Consider the following 17,574-nt stretch of genomic DNA (forward strand, 5'->3'; position numbering starts at 1 on the left):
TTGTCAGATAGAGAATACAGGAAAACTAAGTGTAAGTGTCTGTTTTTTACAACTATAGACATACATTATGAAAAGGTCAGCCAAAGATAATTTAGAATACAGAATGGGACAAGCATCAGGAGAAGGGCAGCGATTTTAGGTACTGTGATCTGACAAAAGCAACTGCGTTGCAAATTCCAATCCAAGGACTCAAATATTTACATTCATACATACATACTGCACACCAATAAAAAGATCCCTCTTCAGGTAAACGTGATTTTAAAGTGTAGTGAACAATCTAAGTATTCTGTGGCAGGAAAGGTATTTCATTAAAATACACAAATATTGATGGCCCTTAAGAAAGTCACCAACTATAGGCTGATGTTTAATCATCACCTTTTTGAATACCTTGATCTGATGAGGGAAAGATTTGAGGAGGGAAAAGGAGAAGTATATACATGAAAAAAAAGCAGATCAATCATCAAAACCAACTCACCCTATTAATACAGTTTTAAAAAATTTTAACGTACTTTACACTGTGTCTCATGAGATGAAAGACAAGAATATATGTTGTAGCTCAATGAAATTGCTTTGACAAATTGCTCAGTTATCACCTTTTGGGATTCAAAGTGTATATATCACCATGCTCCTGGTTTGTTCACCTCTACTTTTGTCTCACTGAAGTTTAGCATGTGTCTTCCTCACTTTTATATTAAAGGTGCTCCAAAGCACCTCCTACAACACTCAACCCTGCTGCTTGGTGGAGCATCTATTTTCTGCATCTTTTCAAGAACATCCTTTGGTAGATTTTTATGTGCAATTCTGTATTCATTATCAAAGACCTCTGAAATAGAAAAAGCATAGTTGAAGTTATTTAAGAAACCCTGTAGAATGCACACTACTGTTCCTATAAAATACTTCTGGTGATTTTTATATAATAACAAAATAATTATCTTAACTAGCTGCTGATTTTTTTCTTTTTTCAAAATGCATCCCCTCAGAGAACCTGAAAAGCATCTTCACGCTGGAGCATCACAGTGGATGCCCATTACTTTTATCACAGTTCAGTTTGCCTGTTCCCAGGTTTTTTCCCCTGTCACATCCCATAAGGGAGGTCCTTTGCTTGCATAGTACAAAATACAAGTCAGGGTAGAGGAGATCAGGAAGGGGTGGGCAATCAGGTGGCTAGATGACATAGGTCTAATATGTGGGTCAGAGAAAGATGGACAATACTGGGAACAGTTTTCAGACATGAGGAATTAAAGCTTCCAGCTAATAAACTTTGTTTAGAATAACTGATTACTGGTTTCAAAGTCAAAATTAATGGCCCCATCTGAATTACATTTTCATAAAAGCAACATCTACTTGAAGAGTGACAGCACAGTACTTTTCACTAAAACACAGCAATTGAAAAGTTTCTTAGAAACTCATGGATGAAAAGTTGATTTTATACACCAGTTTTCGTATCAAGTATTCATATAATTCATACAGAGGCACTATGCATTCACAGTGTTTTTTACTTACCAATATCAATGTTCTCTCTTCCAAGAGACACCAGAGACAGGAAAAGAATTTCTCTGTAAAAACTCCTAGGAAATATTTTGAAGGGTAAGTCAATGAAAGCACCAACTATCCTAAGTCTAGAAAGTCAATATTGAAGATGTTAATCTTCCACTATGTAGTTTCTGCAACTGTTCTGTTAATCTTGCTTGTGAAGAAAGTGACCAATCTACATGATTACTAGCTTAAGGTTTTCTCATGTCTGAATATTTTTCCTTGACGCATGAAGTTATATTATTGCCAAATCCCAGAAGTTACATTTTCTATGAAAAATCCCTCTGCCAAACATGCCATAAAAACTCCAGAAAAACAAGAAATATAAAATTAAGCACCATTTATTTATTAACTCATTCCTGCCTGAGGGTGAAGTACAGGGAACGGGCTTATTTCAGATCACCCATACTTTGTTTTTTGTTTCAGAATGTCACGATCTATCTCAGAACTGGATATCACTAAACAATTAGATACTAACTTTTTCCTTGTGCAACTCAAAGGCAGACTAGTTCTTGTTTCTTTTTAGTAACTAGACACCACAGAAGCGAAGATGACTTAGCATGATAGACTTTCAAATGCATCTTGCACCTGCTGTAATTTACTTCAGAGGCTGTGCTTTTGTACAATGCCCTCTCTGAATTGTAGTGCAGATGACAAAACGTACCGTGCAAGTGTTATTTAGATGTGTCTCTTTGTTTGTGGATCATGCTGTATCCACTTGTCTTAGCCAGGACTCCAGGTTGGTAGAATTTCAATAGGTATAAACCTAGGTAGTTTGGAGAATATTCCAGACACTGCAACAGGATGCTGCACACTTTTATTTATCAATTTGCTAGATCTGGAGCAACACCAAAATCTGCATAGTCAATATCTGCGTTTTTCTTATTCATTTGTAAAATGTCCATTTTGACTGAAGAATTACATTTATCCAATTGATTTGGATGAATTATGCATCTGGCTACAGAATGCATCTGTTTGTAAACAGGGGCATAAACAAATATACACAGTGTTTGGTGGACACAAATGAAACTGAATATTCCCGAGAGGTCCTTATGGAATTATCATTAATGAAGTGTATATAGTCTGATCTTGTTTAACTTTGAGTGGGGAGGAAGTAAGAAGAGATTACCCCTTTACCTCTGTCGTTTCACATCTGGCTTAACTTTCTGTACAAGGAGGTTGATTGGTTTAACAACGTCATTGTGTTGAATACTTAGTTTGATGTTCTCCAGCAAAGTGTTTGTTGCCTGCTGATCTTCTGCCACTGTGGAGGGTCTCTTTTCAGAAGAATCTGGTAAACGCAACAGCACAGATTATTAGAAAATTATAGTAAAGATTTTTTTTTTTCACTTTAATAAGCAGGAGGTATTTCAGAAAGTGATATATATATGTACAAAACCTCTACTCAATCTACAGCAATTTGTTACAATGGAAAGGCTTTGTCTGCTCATAGCCTTTACTCCACCATGAAAGTGACAGGATGCATCAGGTATCCATGTGCAAGAGCTCCCACATGACAGAGAAATACAAGAGACTGAAGAGTATCCAGTATCAGATGTTGCCTGTGATGTTTTGTTAGCTCAGATTTATTGCTGCACTTAACTTTCAAAAACTAAGTTCACTCAACAAGATTATTTTTACACAACAGAAAAGAAATAAAACAAAAGAAAACACACTCATATTTCTTATCACAGAAACTTTTCTTATCAAAGCCCTTCTTAAAAGCCACAATTAATTGATAACTTTGGGTTACATATTGGAATAGATAATGCACAGTTGCGTCAAACAGGAAAGAAAATTATCAAGTCATTTACCATCATGATTTGTTGCTTACATTGCTGCTTCCAGAATAACACTGAACTATTATTCTTTGGAAAACAGTGACTCGTGAGGGAATACTAAATCCATTTACTGGCAAAAAAATAAGGCTACAGATTAGGCAGCAAGCATGTGGTGTGTAAATGAAATGTAGACCAAGGCTAGTAATCATAATCACACCAACCTAAAATTTTCATAAAATTGACTTTCATGATGGTTTACAAATGTAATTTCCTGTTTTCCAGATACTTTCTGACACTGCTGTAGAGCCTATCTACAATACTACTACTTTTCTTCCACATTTCAAAACTGGCCTGTTGCTCCTTTATTTACATAAACACATATATTTATGCACCTTCATTCATGTCTGAATGCTTTGGGGACGCTTTTCATGTATTATGCTCAAATCAATATGCTTTTGTAGAAGCTGAGGGAAACACCACATCTTATTCTGTGCTCTTGATTGTAATTTTCTGATCAGTCTGTTTATTTTTAGGACACTTTTCAACAAACCCTTTTTTCTTCCTTAGAACCAGAATTAGCACGCTACATAGTTTTTAGCATAGGTTTTGAAAGTTAAAACACAGACTGAGAAGTTTAGGTCAAAAAAAGTTTTTTGCTGATCAGAAGTAATGAAAACCCGAAGTTCTCATAACAAGTCTGCCTGTTTTTTCTTCCTTCCAAATCAAGTTATGGTAGACAAAGGCTTTCTTGGATCTTACTTTTTGACAGTCACGTAGGCTGCCAAATGTACATATTAATGGGACTTGTGACCTTTCATTCATTTACAAAAACACAAGATACTTTTTTGTAATACAATCTTCTTTTTCATGCCTGCATAGATATAACACGATAATGCAATGAAACATTCAAATCAGGTGAAGCTTATTTAGCACCCCATCTAGAGCAAATCCTCCCACCCTGTTTATAAGTGTATGACATAAGGACAGATAACATACCTTTTCACACAGGTCAGTAAGATATTTTCCCAAATAATTTTGACACCGAGACTATGTTAAGTACCTAAGGGATTGCAGATCCCACTAAAAATGCTTTCCAACTTGATGGGCTGTGTACACTTCAGACACTACAAAACAACTGTTTCTTTCCATAGCCTCTGCTCCCTCTGCTTTCTGTAACATTTGTTTTACTTACTGAGACTTCTCCAAGATATATACAGAGGCTCCCCTGGCTCTTGGTGGAGGTTGATGTTGTCCCACAGCAGATGTATGTATACTAGCTTGCTATCTTGAGCAAGAGATGTCAAAGGAAGCTAAAAAACATAAGGAAAGGGAAGACGTTTTAAAAACATCAGTACAATCTTATTATTTAAAAAACTGCTCTTCTACTCATTTTGCAAACAAAAAAAGGTTTACTTTATTTATCTTAAATTCAATAAAGAGAAAGAGTTGATGTCTTCTACAGGAAACTGCACTCAACCAGTGCAAAGTCACAAGTACTGCAACATTTAATTGCCTTTTCTAGTTTAGCCTAACATATAAAGACCATTCAGGTTTCCACAGATATCTGAAGAAAATATTTATGAATAAGTATCCAAAAATATTTTTTGTGCACCACCCATGTTACTTGATTTATACTACTCATCATGCTGTACCTTAGTATTTTCTGACCTGATTAAGATTTGGTATGCATGTCTATGTGTTGGTCTTCCCAACAAGCAGAAAGAATCTGTATTTGCATAGAAATATGAATCACTTACTTCCATTAAAAATATATGGCACTCAAAACAATACTTCCATAATTATTTTATAAAATTAAGTGCCTCTGGAATCACTAATACAACAAGAATTACTGGGCAAGAAAAATTTACCACTAGTGTGTCAATTTATAGTAGAGATTACAAGGTACTATGTCTCGTCTTGTGGTTTTCCCTGCTAATGCATTGTATTTTTCCAGTATGCTTTAGATTTCATTAGTATTGGTCTTCAACCACATTTCTTGGAAAATTGTTCGTGGTTCTAGGTGGGGTTTTTTTTTTTAAATTGAGCGAGAGAGAATTTTAAAATTAAAGCGCATATATGTAGATAGGAAAATACTACTTTTTCACATGCATCATATATAAATACCTATTGAATTTAGTACTTACATACAGAAATCATATAGGTTTCAGAAAAACATCTGCTCCTTAAAATAGGAAAAGCAAAATACTCAAAAGATAGCATCCATTCTACGTTCTTTGGTTCTATTCATATAGTAAGGAAACTCAGTGGCGTTTGAATAGCAAAAGCTATTAGTGGAAAAGAACAAAAAATACGGACCAATAACTTCAAAGGTTCATATATTGAAGTATGTAACCCACACTATATGAATTACAATGTATTGCAATTTGTGAGTTCTCCACAGACACATCCTGTTTCCTTCTATATATCAGCCTTCTCTTTAATGAATTTTACCCTCTGTGTTTTTAGAAGAGAACAGCTTGACTAGAATTTGAATGCTGTTTCCACTCATCTTCCTTCAAGATTCCTTGTGGAAAACAAACCCATCTACTTGTATTACAAAAAAACCAGGAACCTAGATCCAAGCTACTCAGAAATTACTCACCCACTTTTTTTGATCCAAACTCTCAAATTTAGCTTACTCTAATAATCTGCAGTTGTAATATGAGGAAGCCACTTACCTGCACTCCATCATTACAGTGTTCAGATGTTAAAATGAGCCCAGGTAAGTTGCTAGGTAGATCCAACCGCCGGAAATACCAAACTAGGTTCCAGAAAATTATGGGGTGTTGATTGATGAATTTGGATGTATGAATTACTTGCTCTCCCTCATTTTCCAACAGTGATTCAAGCTCCTTACGCAGTACCAAAGGGCTCAAGTAGGGTACAGATACAGGGAGAGGGTTAGGTCTTTTTATTAAAGGATCCTAAAAACAAAACAACACACACAAAAGAAAAATTGGTTTTTTTACAAAGTCAAAGATTTTTCTTCCAGAAATACTCTTCAGGATTACTTGCCCTGAAAATCAGTTTCTTTTGACATTTGGAAAAAGCCTCTGGAAGTACTGATCACACAATAACTTTAACAGCATCAGCAGTTTTGACTGTTGAGGTGTTTCTTAACTTTCAAGAACCATCACCTAAGCTCTCTCTATTATGTGAAAAAGAGAAAATGCTAATTTGTTATAACTTGTTTCTGATTGTGCAGTTTCAAGCTATCTAAGCCAGTACTAAGCCAGTAGCAATGGAGATTGCAGAAAAATGTCAGTAATTACATCAGCTGTGGAACTGAATCATGAGTTTACGTTAATACAGCTTCTTGCCAATAAAAAATACCTGGAGAGAGCAGAAACGCTTTGTTTTACATGCAAGAATAATGTAATAGTCTCAATACTGCGTCTTACCTTCTCCCATCCACCCAACAGGTAAGCCTAACAGAACATAGAGGAGGGGTGTAAGTAAATGCGTGGAAAAGGAACAGACTTTCACTCCTGCAACAGTGTGTTGTTTGCAATATTGTGTTTAGTCTGCTGCAGAAGTTGGGTTATTTTTAAAACAAGCTTCCTGTTTTAGAAAGACAAAGACCAGCTTCATTCTGCTAGAGAGAACATTTCAAATCAAGCAGCACCATTTGTACAATGTACTGAAAAAGCAATTTAGATTAATTAAACCAAGATTTTTTTTTCTCATAAGAACATGAAAATATGATTGGCAATTCCCATTCCCCAAATGGATAAGAATGCTAGCAGTAGAACATTATTCATTGTAAGTTCATTGTGTTCAGTATTTTGCTGTCAACTGAATGTGCAGCTTCTAGACTTACCACAACTTCTTGCAAACTATTTGGAAGACTAACTGTTGAAATGCCGTGAGACGGTCTCTGGGAAAGATCAATGTTTTGCAGTGGACCTCCAACACTGTGGCTCCGAGTCAAGGACACTCCCCTTTTTGGAGGATTATTCGCAGATGTCTTCATGGTTCTGGGATCTTTACTCTGTTCTTCCGCCACATCACTGTTTGGATTTTAGAAGAGAACATGCTAATATGAAACTATTCAGCATTCCCATGGCAACAGGAAGGAAGCAGAGAAAAGCTGCTAAGTAAGTATCCCAAGCTAAGTTTCTCTATTAATAAGGAATCATATTTGCCCAGTTAGCTCCACAGTTTAGGGAAAACAAAACAAAATGCCTCTCAAAACAATATAACCATTCCTCCAGAAAAGCAGCTAGGTATAACCTAAGACATGAATCTGAAAGCATTGCAGTTCTGTATAGGTACCATTGCTCTGATACAGCTTTACCTTGCTTAGAAAAACAGGAATGTACAGTTTTGTCAACACACAAAGATTATTATTTTTACTTCCTCTTCCCTTTATGTTTACTTTCTCTAAATATCATAAGCAGAGCAAAAATATTACAGAAAACAATTTGTAAGTTGCGTACCAAAATGACTAAAAAAATAAAATTGTCAGTGTCAAACTCATCCAACAAGATAATTCAAGCAAACTCCTATTACAGGCTTGTCAAATTTAACCCATACAATCAAGCTGCTTGCAGATCTGGGAATATTCATTTTGTGCCCCTTATAACTGAAACAATGGATAAAAACAATTCAACTATAATACAGAAGAAAAAACATCAAGTGAAACAGAAAGTCTCTGCTTCCAAATAATCTGCAAAGAGAGGGAAGAGATTAATTTAGAGGTGATCTTCACTCCCAAGTTTGACTTTAGTTAAAAATACATGACATCAAAGTTAAGAGATTAACATAAGCAATACCACCTTTCATTTCTAGAATATTAAGACTAACTACTATCACATTGATTTAGTAGTCTGACACAGGCATTAGCTCGTTAGCTCACAGGCATTGATACTCAAGAATTCCAAATGGAATAATGATTAAAAAAAACCCCGCTATTACAACAAAATGTCAACAACTCCCAGCAAAAAGGTCACAATTCATAGCAGCACTATTTCAATTCTTTCCTCTTCCAACATGACACTTTCTCCTTAATGCTTCTTTCCTCAAACTGTTTCAAAAATGGTATTGTTTTTCTGAGTTTCAGTTTTACATCAGTATTATTTCTCATAGAACGTATGCTCAGTACAAGTGTTGAGCGCTCCGAAAGCTTTCTCTCAAAAAAGAGTGTTCCAGCAAATGGACTTATTTTTCCCCGTAATGCAGTGTCCTTCTTGTTAAATTCTAAACACAAGGAAAGGAGAAGTAATGCTTAAATTTCTGTGTGTCTTTAAAAGGTGAGTGTGTTCTAACAATACTGAGTAGAAGTTTTACCTATTACTCAATAGCGGAAAAAGATTTATTTCTGTAGTTGTATCTCTAAAACCCACTCATTTAGTGGAACCAGCTTACTTCAAATTGATAAAAGCACTCTTAAAACATGCAAAAAGAATGACAGGAAACAGATGATCGTCAAGTTACAATTGTACTTCTCCACCATATTTGGTGGAGATACTGGAAGTGTTGATACATTTCTGACAGAATTAACAACGCTGTTTTACCTACCTCTGCTCAGCTGCAGAGCTACTTTCTTCAGCTATGGTGTGGCTGGACTGTGGGTGATCTGAAAAACTGATCAAGTCAGCAACAGCTGGACTGGACAACAGTTTCTGCTCCAGTGAATCCGTGGTTAATGGAAGGGTACCACTCTGTAAACTATCTCCTGAGGTACTTTGCTTCAGGAAAAAGCTAAGTTACAACATGAATGGGAGGGGAGAGAAATACAAAGGTTAAGATGTAAGCATAAAGTCATTAAAAAAGTTATTTTCTAAATTTACTTTCAAAAAGCAGCAAAAATAAGGAAACACAACATTAAAAAGCTTGACGACAGGACACAAACTTCATCCTACTCTCTCCACTGTAACTTATATAGGCAGAGTAAATGAACACATACAGAGATTTGATCTGCAAATTACGAAATCCTGTGCTGGATGCAAGTCATTACAAGTGACCTTAGTTTCTCACATTCATATATTGTTGCCCAATCAGCAACAATGTATCAATAGCTGACACGTCACTGAAAATGGTTGTTATTGTAATGTGACATTACAGACTATACATGAAGACCATACACCATTATAGGCTCAAGATAACAGGAACGTGTCTTGCTTTGCTAAGGTTTTTTAAGTACACACTCTACAGATGTTCAGTTTCAGCATCAGAGAACACTAATGGCAGCTCTGTTTCACAGCAATAACCACTTCAGTGAGAATCCATTTTAAATTAGCTTAAAGTAAGTTCCAGCCTTCACAGTGCAATTAAAAGACATAAAAATAGTAAGTGGAGAAGCTTAAACTGGAGAACTACTGGAGAAATAAGCTGGAGCATCTGCTACTAAAAGCTGTTAGTAAATTTAATTTGGGAGAAGTTCTTTGCTGACAGATTTAAAAACTGAGTCATATGCTTTTAAAAAGTTCATGACCCATTAGCTTTGTTTCAAAACCTAAACAAAATGAAAACAGACTTATACCTTCTGTACAGTTATGCTTACAAAGAAAATAAGAAAAGAAAAAGTGGTAAAAAGGCTTTGCTTTTTGGCTGTTTTACAATGAAACTCAATAGTTTACATGACTTATAATTTCCTTTAGTGCAATCATGACCGTCAAACAGGCAGTGACATTCTTGCAAACATCTAGATAAAAATACTGGGAGATATAACTAAGATCCTTTTTTGAAAAAATTTAATTACATACAAGTGCAAAGGCAGAAAGAGCATATCTATAAAACCCACTAACCTTGCAGAGCCACGTAGGTCTTTAAATTCAACATTAAGTAAAGGTAGGAAGGTACTTTTACAGAAAGGACACGTAGTGTTCAAGTTTGAATCATCTGCTGTCCATCCAGCCATAATTTCTTCATCATAAACCAGAGCACCACAAGCTCTACATTGAGAGCAGCTTGACATCAATACCTGGAATAGCAAAGAATGAATATTACCAGTCTTGTTTCAGATTCTTTTATAATTGGCTTTATAGGCTTAATACCCACAGGAGTTTAACAGTATCAGAATGCCAGTTGGGAGGCATGAGTTCATCACTACTTACTCACCATACTCAGAGTTATCTTGTCCACATAACTTTTACCTATGAAATGCAAATACTAATAATTTATTTTTGTTAGGTATTTTGAGACCTGGAAGAAGCATTACCCTGAAATGCTACTAATTTAGCATTTGCAATTGCTCGCTCCTATGAAGCCTTCAGCACACACGAATTGTTTGGAATTGTATAAGTAAATGCATGTCTACTTCTCCCAAAAAACAAAACCAAAACCAAAACACCCAAAACACAAACGAAATCTTTATAGTGGTGTGGTGGGTTGAGCTTGGCTGGATGCCAGGTGCCCACCATGCTGCTCTATCACTCCCCCTCCTCAACTGGACAGGGGGAGAAAAATATGACAAAAAGCTCATTGGTCAAGATAAGGACAGGGAGATCACTCAGCAATTACCGTCGCTGGCAGAACAGACTCTACTAGGGGAAATTAATTCAATTTTTTGCCAATCAAAAGTTAGAGTAGGGTAATGAGAAATAAAAACCAAGTCCTAAAACACCTTCCCCCCACTCGTCCCTTCTTCCCAGGCTCAACTTCACTCCCAACTTCTCTACCTCCTTTCCCCGAGCGGCGCAGAGGGACAGGGAATGGGGGTTGCGGTCAGTTCCTCACGCGTTGTTTCTGCTGCTCCTTCCTCCTCACTCTCTTCCCCTGCTTCAGCGTGAGGTCCCACCCACAGGAGACAGTTCTCTGTGAACTTCTCCAATGTGGGTCCTTCCCACGGGCTGCAGTTCTTCATGAACTGCTCCAGCATGGGTCCTTTCCACGGGGTGCAGTCCTTCAGAAACAGCCTGCTCCAGCGTGGGGTCCCCATGGGGTCACAGGTCCTGCCAGGAGCCTGCTCCAGCACAGGCTCCTCTCCACGGCATCACAGCTTTCTTCGGGAGTATCCACCTGCTCCGGCATGGGGTCCTCCACGGGCTGCAGGTGGATATCCGCTCCACGGTTAAACCTCCATGCAGGGGGACAGCCTGCCTCACCGTGCTTTTCACCACGGGCTGCAGGGGAATCTCTGCTCTGGCACCTGGAGCACCTCCTCCCTCTTCTTCTCCACTGACCTTGGTGTCTGCGGAGCTGTTCTCTTACACGTTCTCTCCTCTCCCCCAGTTGCTGTTGTGCAGCAGTTTTTTCCCCTCTTCTTAAATACGTTATCACAGAGATGCTACCACCGTCACTGAATGGCTCAGCCTTCGCCAGTGGCGGGGGCCGTCTGTCGCTCTATCGGACATGGGGGAAGCTTCTAGCATCTTCTCACAGAAGGCGCCCTTGTAGCCTCCCCGGTACCAAAACCTTGCCACGCAAACCCAATACAAGTGGAAAAATCAGAAAGTTGTTTTTTACCTAATAAAAGTCTCATCAGTAAACTAGATTGGGAACTGGAGAAAAGATGATAAAAAATAATCCTGTACTAGCTGAAGAGTGGTCTATAATCCTTATTTTTTAGGCTTCCTCTTACTTCATTGTTTCATTCTCACAGGAAACAAAACCAAAAAACCACCACCAAACACAGCATATAATATATTTTAGATCTAATATATTTTAGATATTAGCCCAACAGCAACATTTTTCTTTTACTACGCCCTTTATAAAATACAGTGCAGAAGCTGACAACCTAGATCTCCAGAAGCTCAAACATAAAAGAAAATTACAAAATAACACTACAGCTGAAAGAAAAGTGACCAAGGCAAACAAAGTGACCATTGCCTACATACCTGAAGTCTGAAAGCATCTACAAGCAATAACTGAAACAAAGAGGCATACTAAATCATTATCGTGTTGGGTTTCGCTGGGATAGAGTTAGCTCTCTTCATAGCAGTCTTTATGGTGCTGTGTTTTAGGCTGGTGACCAACTCCGTGTTGATAACACACCAATGTTTTAGCTATTGCTGAACAGTGCCTTATAAATCATCACGGCCTCTTCTTTCTCCCAGCAAGGAGGCTGGGAGGGGACACAGCCAGGACAGCTGACCTCAGCTGACCAAAGAGATACTATATAATGTCACGATCAGCTATAAAACTGGATGTGTGTGGGGGAGTTTTTCCAAGGTAGCTGTTCCTTGGGGTGTCATGGTGCTGACTGATTGCCTTTGCATCACTTTTTTTGTTGGCCCTCCTCCTGGTTTGGGTTTTTTTTTCCCCCCAATTCACTTATTAAATTTTCTTTATCTCGACCTTCAAGCTTTTTTCCTTGCTTCTGCCCTTCTGATTCTCTCCCCCATGCTGATGAGGGGGGAGTAAGCAAGTGTCTGGGTGAGGGCTTAGCTGCTGACTGTGGTCAACCCACCACAATTATTTAGTAACAACCTGTAATTTTCATAAAGGGAAAAAAAGCACAAAAAAAAGCTTGAAATGCTCTCTAATTTATGTCTCACTTCAAGTTTTGACCCCTCCCTCAATTGTCTCTTCTCTCTCTATATGAAAGATACATAAAAGCATTTAACACACTTTTCTTTTTTAAAGCTACTGTCACACTCTGGGCTAAAAATATCAAGCATCTTTGCAGTAGAAACATGGAAAAAAATTGTTTTGAAAAATCCAACCACAACTAAACAGGTAATTAATGCATACAGTAATTTTGAGTAATTGTATCTTTCATCTATGAGCTTATTAATCTTACCTCCATTGCATAGTTCTGGAAAATGCTGGATAAACTAGTATTATGTGAAGAGCTGTGCTCCGACTTCTCAGAATCTAGAACTTTCATACTTCTTGGGAATGAAACTTCACCTATACAGAAAGAGTAGTTTGGATATTTCATTCAAGGAAAGAGAAATGTATCCATTCCCAAAGAAAATAATTTCTGTTCGATCAAGACAGAAAATTGTACCAGAAGATCTTCAAATATATGTAGCTCTGTAACTTCACTGATATTATAATTAAAACATAGATAAATCTCATTTTTGTGATTAACATTTCAAAGTTATTTTTGTCTAACATATTATATCACAGACTGGTAAAAGAAAAAAAGCATCACTGAATAAAATCTCATAACACAAAGAAAGAATAAAGAATGGCAAAAAGCAGTAAGATTGCTCGATATATATACTCTAAGAAGTTGTTCAAGATTTCTTGAATGATACATCCATATATAAATAGCAAACAGAAGAATAGTACCAGGCAAGACACGTGATACCAAACATGCCATTACTGTGCTTAAGTTTTCCCTGGCTAACATTGCAGGAAAACAAATAATCTGTCTTTGGTGAGGCTGGGTTATGAGCCATACGGCGTTATGAGCTTTGCCTGGGAGAAGGGGAAAAGGAGTTGCAATATATTTACCAGAAGGAAATGGCTGGAATCAGTTTTAGGAAGCAAAACTATCAGCATTACCTCCTCTGACAAGCCCAGTCAAACTCTCCTATTCAAAAAATCACTACCAGAGTCCCCTCGTCATAAAGAGGGCTCCTCTGCTTCTTCAGCTAAAGTTTATGTTTGTGAACAAATTTTACATATCCTGTTGATGGCTGCCACTCTTTATAGCTAGTTCTTATAACCCTCCTAACTAACTGGAACTAGAAGATAACTCATCAAGATTTTGCTAGACAGGGCCAGCTTATGTCTAGTCTGCAAGACAGTTCTTCCTCTCTTGATGCAGATGGCTCTATGATATTCACATCATTAATGTACTGCAAAGAGAGCTAACCCAAACCCCCAGCTGGTTCAGCCACACATCTTTTTCTCAAAATAAGAGTAAAATCTAATTGAATCAAATCTGAACTGAAAATGATTAGATTTACTTCATCCAGTTTTAGAACCGGGGGGGTGGGGTGGGGAAAGGACAATTTAGCAGTAGGCATGTGTTCATCAATTAATTACCTTCACAAGTTCAAATCAAGTATGCATCCAATACATCCTATTCCACTGTAAAACCGATGCATTTTTTGTGTGTGTTGCTTTGGGTTTTTTGTGGGCTTGGGGCTGTGGCGTTGATTTTGTTTGTTTGTTTTCAGGGTTTTGTGGTTTTTTTTTCCTCCCCTCAAAAGATCTGTCTCTGTTAGTTATGCAACTATTTGCAGTTCTTGAACATTGCTCTGCTTGTCTGTACTGATATTTCAAGAACTTTCAGGGTATTATGACTTTACATGAATGAGGAGGTGTTCCTGGCTATAACTAGTTAGGAGTCTTCCTATCACATACACAGAGGAAGTATTTTTACAGTTAAATCCCTGTATTTTGTATCAACTTTTTATACATTCAACAAAGAGAGACGCATTAGCTATTTGCTACTGCAAGAGAAGAGTATAGAATGGAAATACAAATTTGCTTGTACTTATCTTAAGAGCTTGAAATAATTTCAGATTATCATAGCTTCCATTGTTATGAATAATTTCACACGTAGTAGTTTTCTCTGTTTGTTGTATTATAAACAAGTTATGAGCGGGAAACAAAAAAAAACCATCTCACCTGCACTGTAATGCTGTCTTCCTGCATCTCCACTGCTACTGCTACTGCCAAGACTAGTAGTGCTTTGTGCAAGCTCATTCGTAATTAGCCCTGGGACTCCAGTTCTTGATGACAGATTATCTCCTAAAACACTATCTTCAAAACCAGCAGGGAAGTTAAAGTCTGGTCGATTGTCTTCTTCCTTTAATAGAAGAAGAAAATTAGCATTTTTGAGTACTTCCAAATCCATTATTTGACTTCCATTTTTATCCTAATAAATAAATAAAGTAGCAGATTAAGATAAAATCCTGATGTGAAAAATTTATTAAGTGTAAGATAAACCTACACAACCCCAGAAAGAGCAGATATTGGACAAACCAGAAGGATATTGAAAAAATGAAAGGCTTTAGCAATGAAAATACTTAGCTGAGGATCAAACTGAGTGACAGAGCGACAGGGATATAATTCTTCATTTCAGGAGAAACAGGAAAAACGATGCAGAAATTGTGATTTTGCAGACATTACACAAAATGAAGGAATTACGAGAAAAAAGGTCCAAGTTAAAGTCATATTTTCAGAATTGAAGACAGGAATAAAACATACCACCTGAAATGATGCAGCAATAACACAGTCACTAAGACACATGATGCAACAAAGTATAATAATTAGGATATTAAAAAAGGGAAGTTGCAGAAATAAAAGAGCAGAGAAAGAAAAGATCCTTGAGGGAAATTAAAATAAGTCACGTTGAGGGGATTATGATGTGCTGTTAAACAAAATTCTGCGGAATAGGTCAGTACAATAGAAAGGCACACAGGAAAACCTAGGTCACAGGAAAAAAAACTCAGGAAAGAAAGCAAACCACTGAATTTTCATTGTCACAGGCAAAATCTGGTTAAAAAAAAATTAAGACAAACTTTTTTTTTAATTTAATAGAACGGACCCTATTTAACAGAAGTTAAATTTGTTTCACGTAGAAATAATGCCAAACACCTTTTCCCACCTTTTATGGAGGCCGGGGAAAAGAGGGAGAATTTGAAAAAGGAAACAAGAAGCTATCTTAACAGCCTGAAGAGGGGAAACAAAAGATCCTTAAAGCCAAACACCAGATCAAGGGGTTAACTGGATGAAGCAGAGGCTTTTCTAAGAGAGAAAACTATGTTTGGAGGCACAATAACATATATATAGAAATATATAGAAAGGAGGAAGTTATAATATTCATCTCTCCATCTCCTCCTTCATTCATGTCATTATACTCTGAAATGTTTTACTCTGAAAAAGACCCTGTTAATCAAGTGTGCTCACACCAGAAGTGTAACATTTAGCTTCCAAATTCCTGATGAGCGAATTTACTAGATCTCAGGCTGTCCTTTACTACTTCCAACTTTAATCCTCACCAACCTGACTTCTTAGGTTTGTGATTTGTTTTCAGACCCTTTTCTTCATTTTTTAAAGTAAGACAGGCAGTATGATATCATTTAAGATGACATAATTTTGTTCTTACTAGGGCTTCTTGGTGCGGTTTCTTCAAATATAAATAAAAAGATAAATAGATAAATAAATAAATGGGGGGGATGTTGAGAACAAAAAGCCAAAGTTTAAGTTTACTGCATCAAGAGCATTTAATTTGCTTTTGTCTGAAAAGTGTTTTTTTAATGACAGAGAAAAACTCCACCATACATAAGATACAATTTTTATTAGCTAATAAAAGTAAATACTTAAGAAAAAACACCATCTCGGGAAGCAATCTTCTGGACACAGAAGTTACCCCTCTAACTTGGTCTCCCCAAATTTTTCATATTGAAAAACACTTGCCTCCACATCTGCGTAATTATATGCTGAAGTTACAACTCCCCACATCTTACTGGCCACATTGGCAGCCTGCTTCATGCCTGATTTCAGAACATCCATTTTTGGTCCAGACAGTATATTGTCTAACTTCAGATTGGATAAAGTTGTTACGACAGATCCTAATGAGCCATGTGCAGAAGAACGACCCAGCCCTGTCAAAGATGAAGACCGCTCCTTTTGAACTCGCGGATGGGTTTGTTGCTTTGGTCGTCCAGTGAATGTTTTGGATCTGGAGACAGAAGGACTTCTCCGGTTTTCGTATGATTTGGGGGATGGCAGGATGGGATCCAAAGGCAGGCTTGACCTCCTTTCTTGGGAATGACCATGTGTACCAGAGGTTTCTGCCTCCCTGTCTGGCTTGTGCAGTTCCATGCTGGGAAACTTACTACTCAATGGGTTCTTCAGGTTCATATAGGTCTCTATTTCGTCTGCCAAATTGCGTGCTGCAATGGGCGACACCAACTTTTCCTCAGGTTCTGGATGCCTTGGTTGTGCGCTGTCAGTAGCCAGCAAAGATAAAGGGTCCAAGCCTACTTCAACATCTTCCCTTTCAATAGGCTTAACCACTCCATAAAAGCTATTCCTTTTAGCAGTTGCATCTTTGGATTCTGATTTCTGGTTTTTGGACTCAGCTGACTGTTCAAGGTTCATGTCTTCCACTGTGGTCATGTTTTCATCTCTTCCATTTTCAAGATGCTCCTGACCTTCCCCAGGTTCTTCCATCACTGGTGAAGACCTATGCTCCAATTCCCAATCACTTTCAGTCATACAACTCCAAGTGCCACTTATGCCAGAAACCTGCTGGTCAACGATACTTTCAAAGCTGTGGGATTTATTCATATGACAGGGTGAAGTTTTGGCCCCAGATAAAGCTGCTGTTAGGATCTTGGCATCTGCTCCCATCATTATTGCTATTTCTTTAGAATGCAAGTCCAAGCTGCCTTTTTTCAGCAGCATT

At 37.5% G+C, this 17,574-nt stretch overlaps 1 protein-coding gene across 1 annotated transcript in view; it reads right to left on the reverse strand.

The window, feature by feature from the left end:
• Positions 1–544: 544 nt before the first annotated feature.
• DENND4C (DENN/MADD domain containing 4C) overlaps positions 545–17,574 on the reverse strand; it is a 46,669-nt gene continuing 29,639 nt past the window's right edge. Inside the window, 11 exon segments of the mRNA XM_009572404.1 lie at positions 545–823; positions 1,504–1,568; positions 2,671–2,824; positions 4,507–4,624; positions 5,993–6,238; positions 7,135–7,324; positions 8,835–9,017; positions 10,064–10,239; positions 13,000–13,109; positions 14,787–14,967; positions 16,581–17,574. The exon segment at positions 16,581–17,574 is cut by the window's right edge and continues 15 nt beyond it. Of these exon segments, the coding sequence (XP_009570699.1) occupies positions 687–823; positions 1,504–1,568; positions 2,671–2,824; positions 4,507–4,624; positions 5,993–6,238; positions 7,135–7,324; positions 8,835–9,017; positions 10,064–10,239; positions 13,000–13,109; positions 14,787–14,967; positions 16,581–17,574 (2,554 nt within the window). The 3' untranslated portion in view covers positions 545–686.

The sequence above is a fragment of the Fulmarus glacialis genome, unplaced genomic scaffold (assembly GCF_000690835.1).
Source record: "Fulmarus glacialis isolate BGI_N327 unplaced genomic scaffold, ASM69083v1 scaffold6742, whole genome shotgun sequence".
Lineage (NCBI taxonomy): Eukaryota > Metazoa > Chordata > Aves > Procellariiformes > Procellariidae > Fulmarus > Fulmarus glacialis.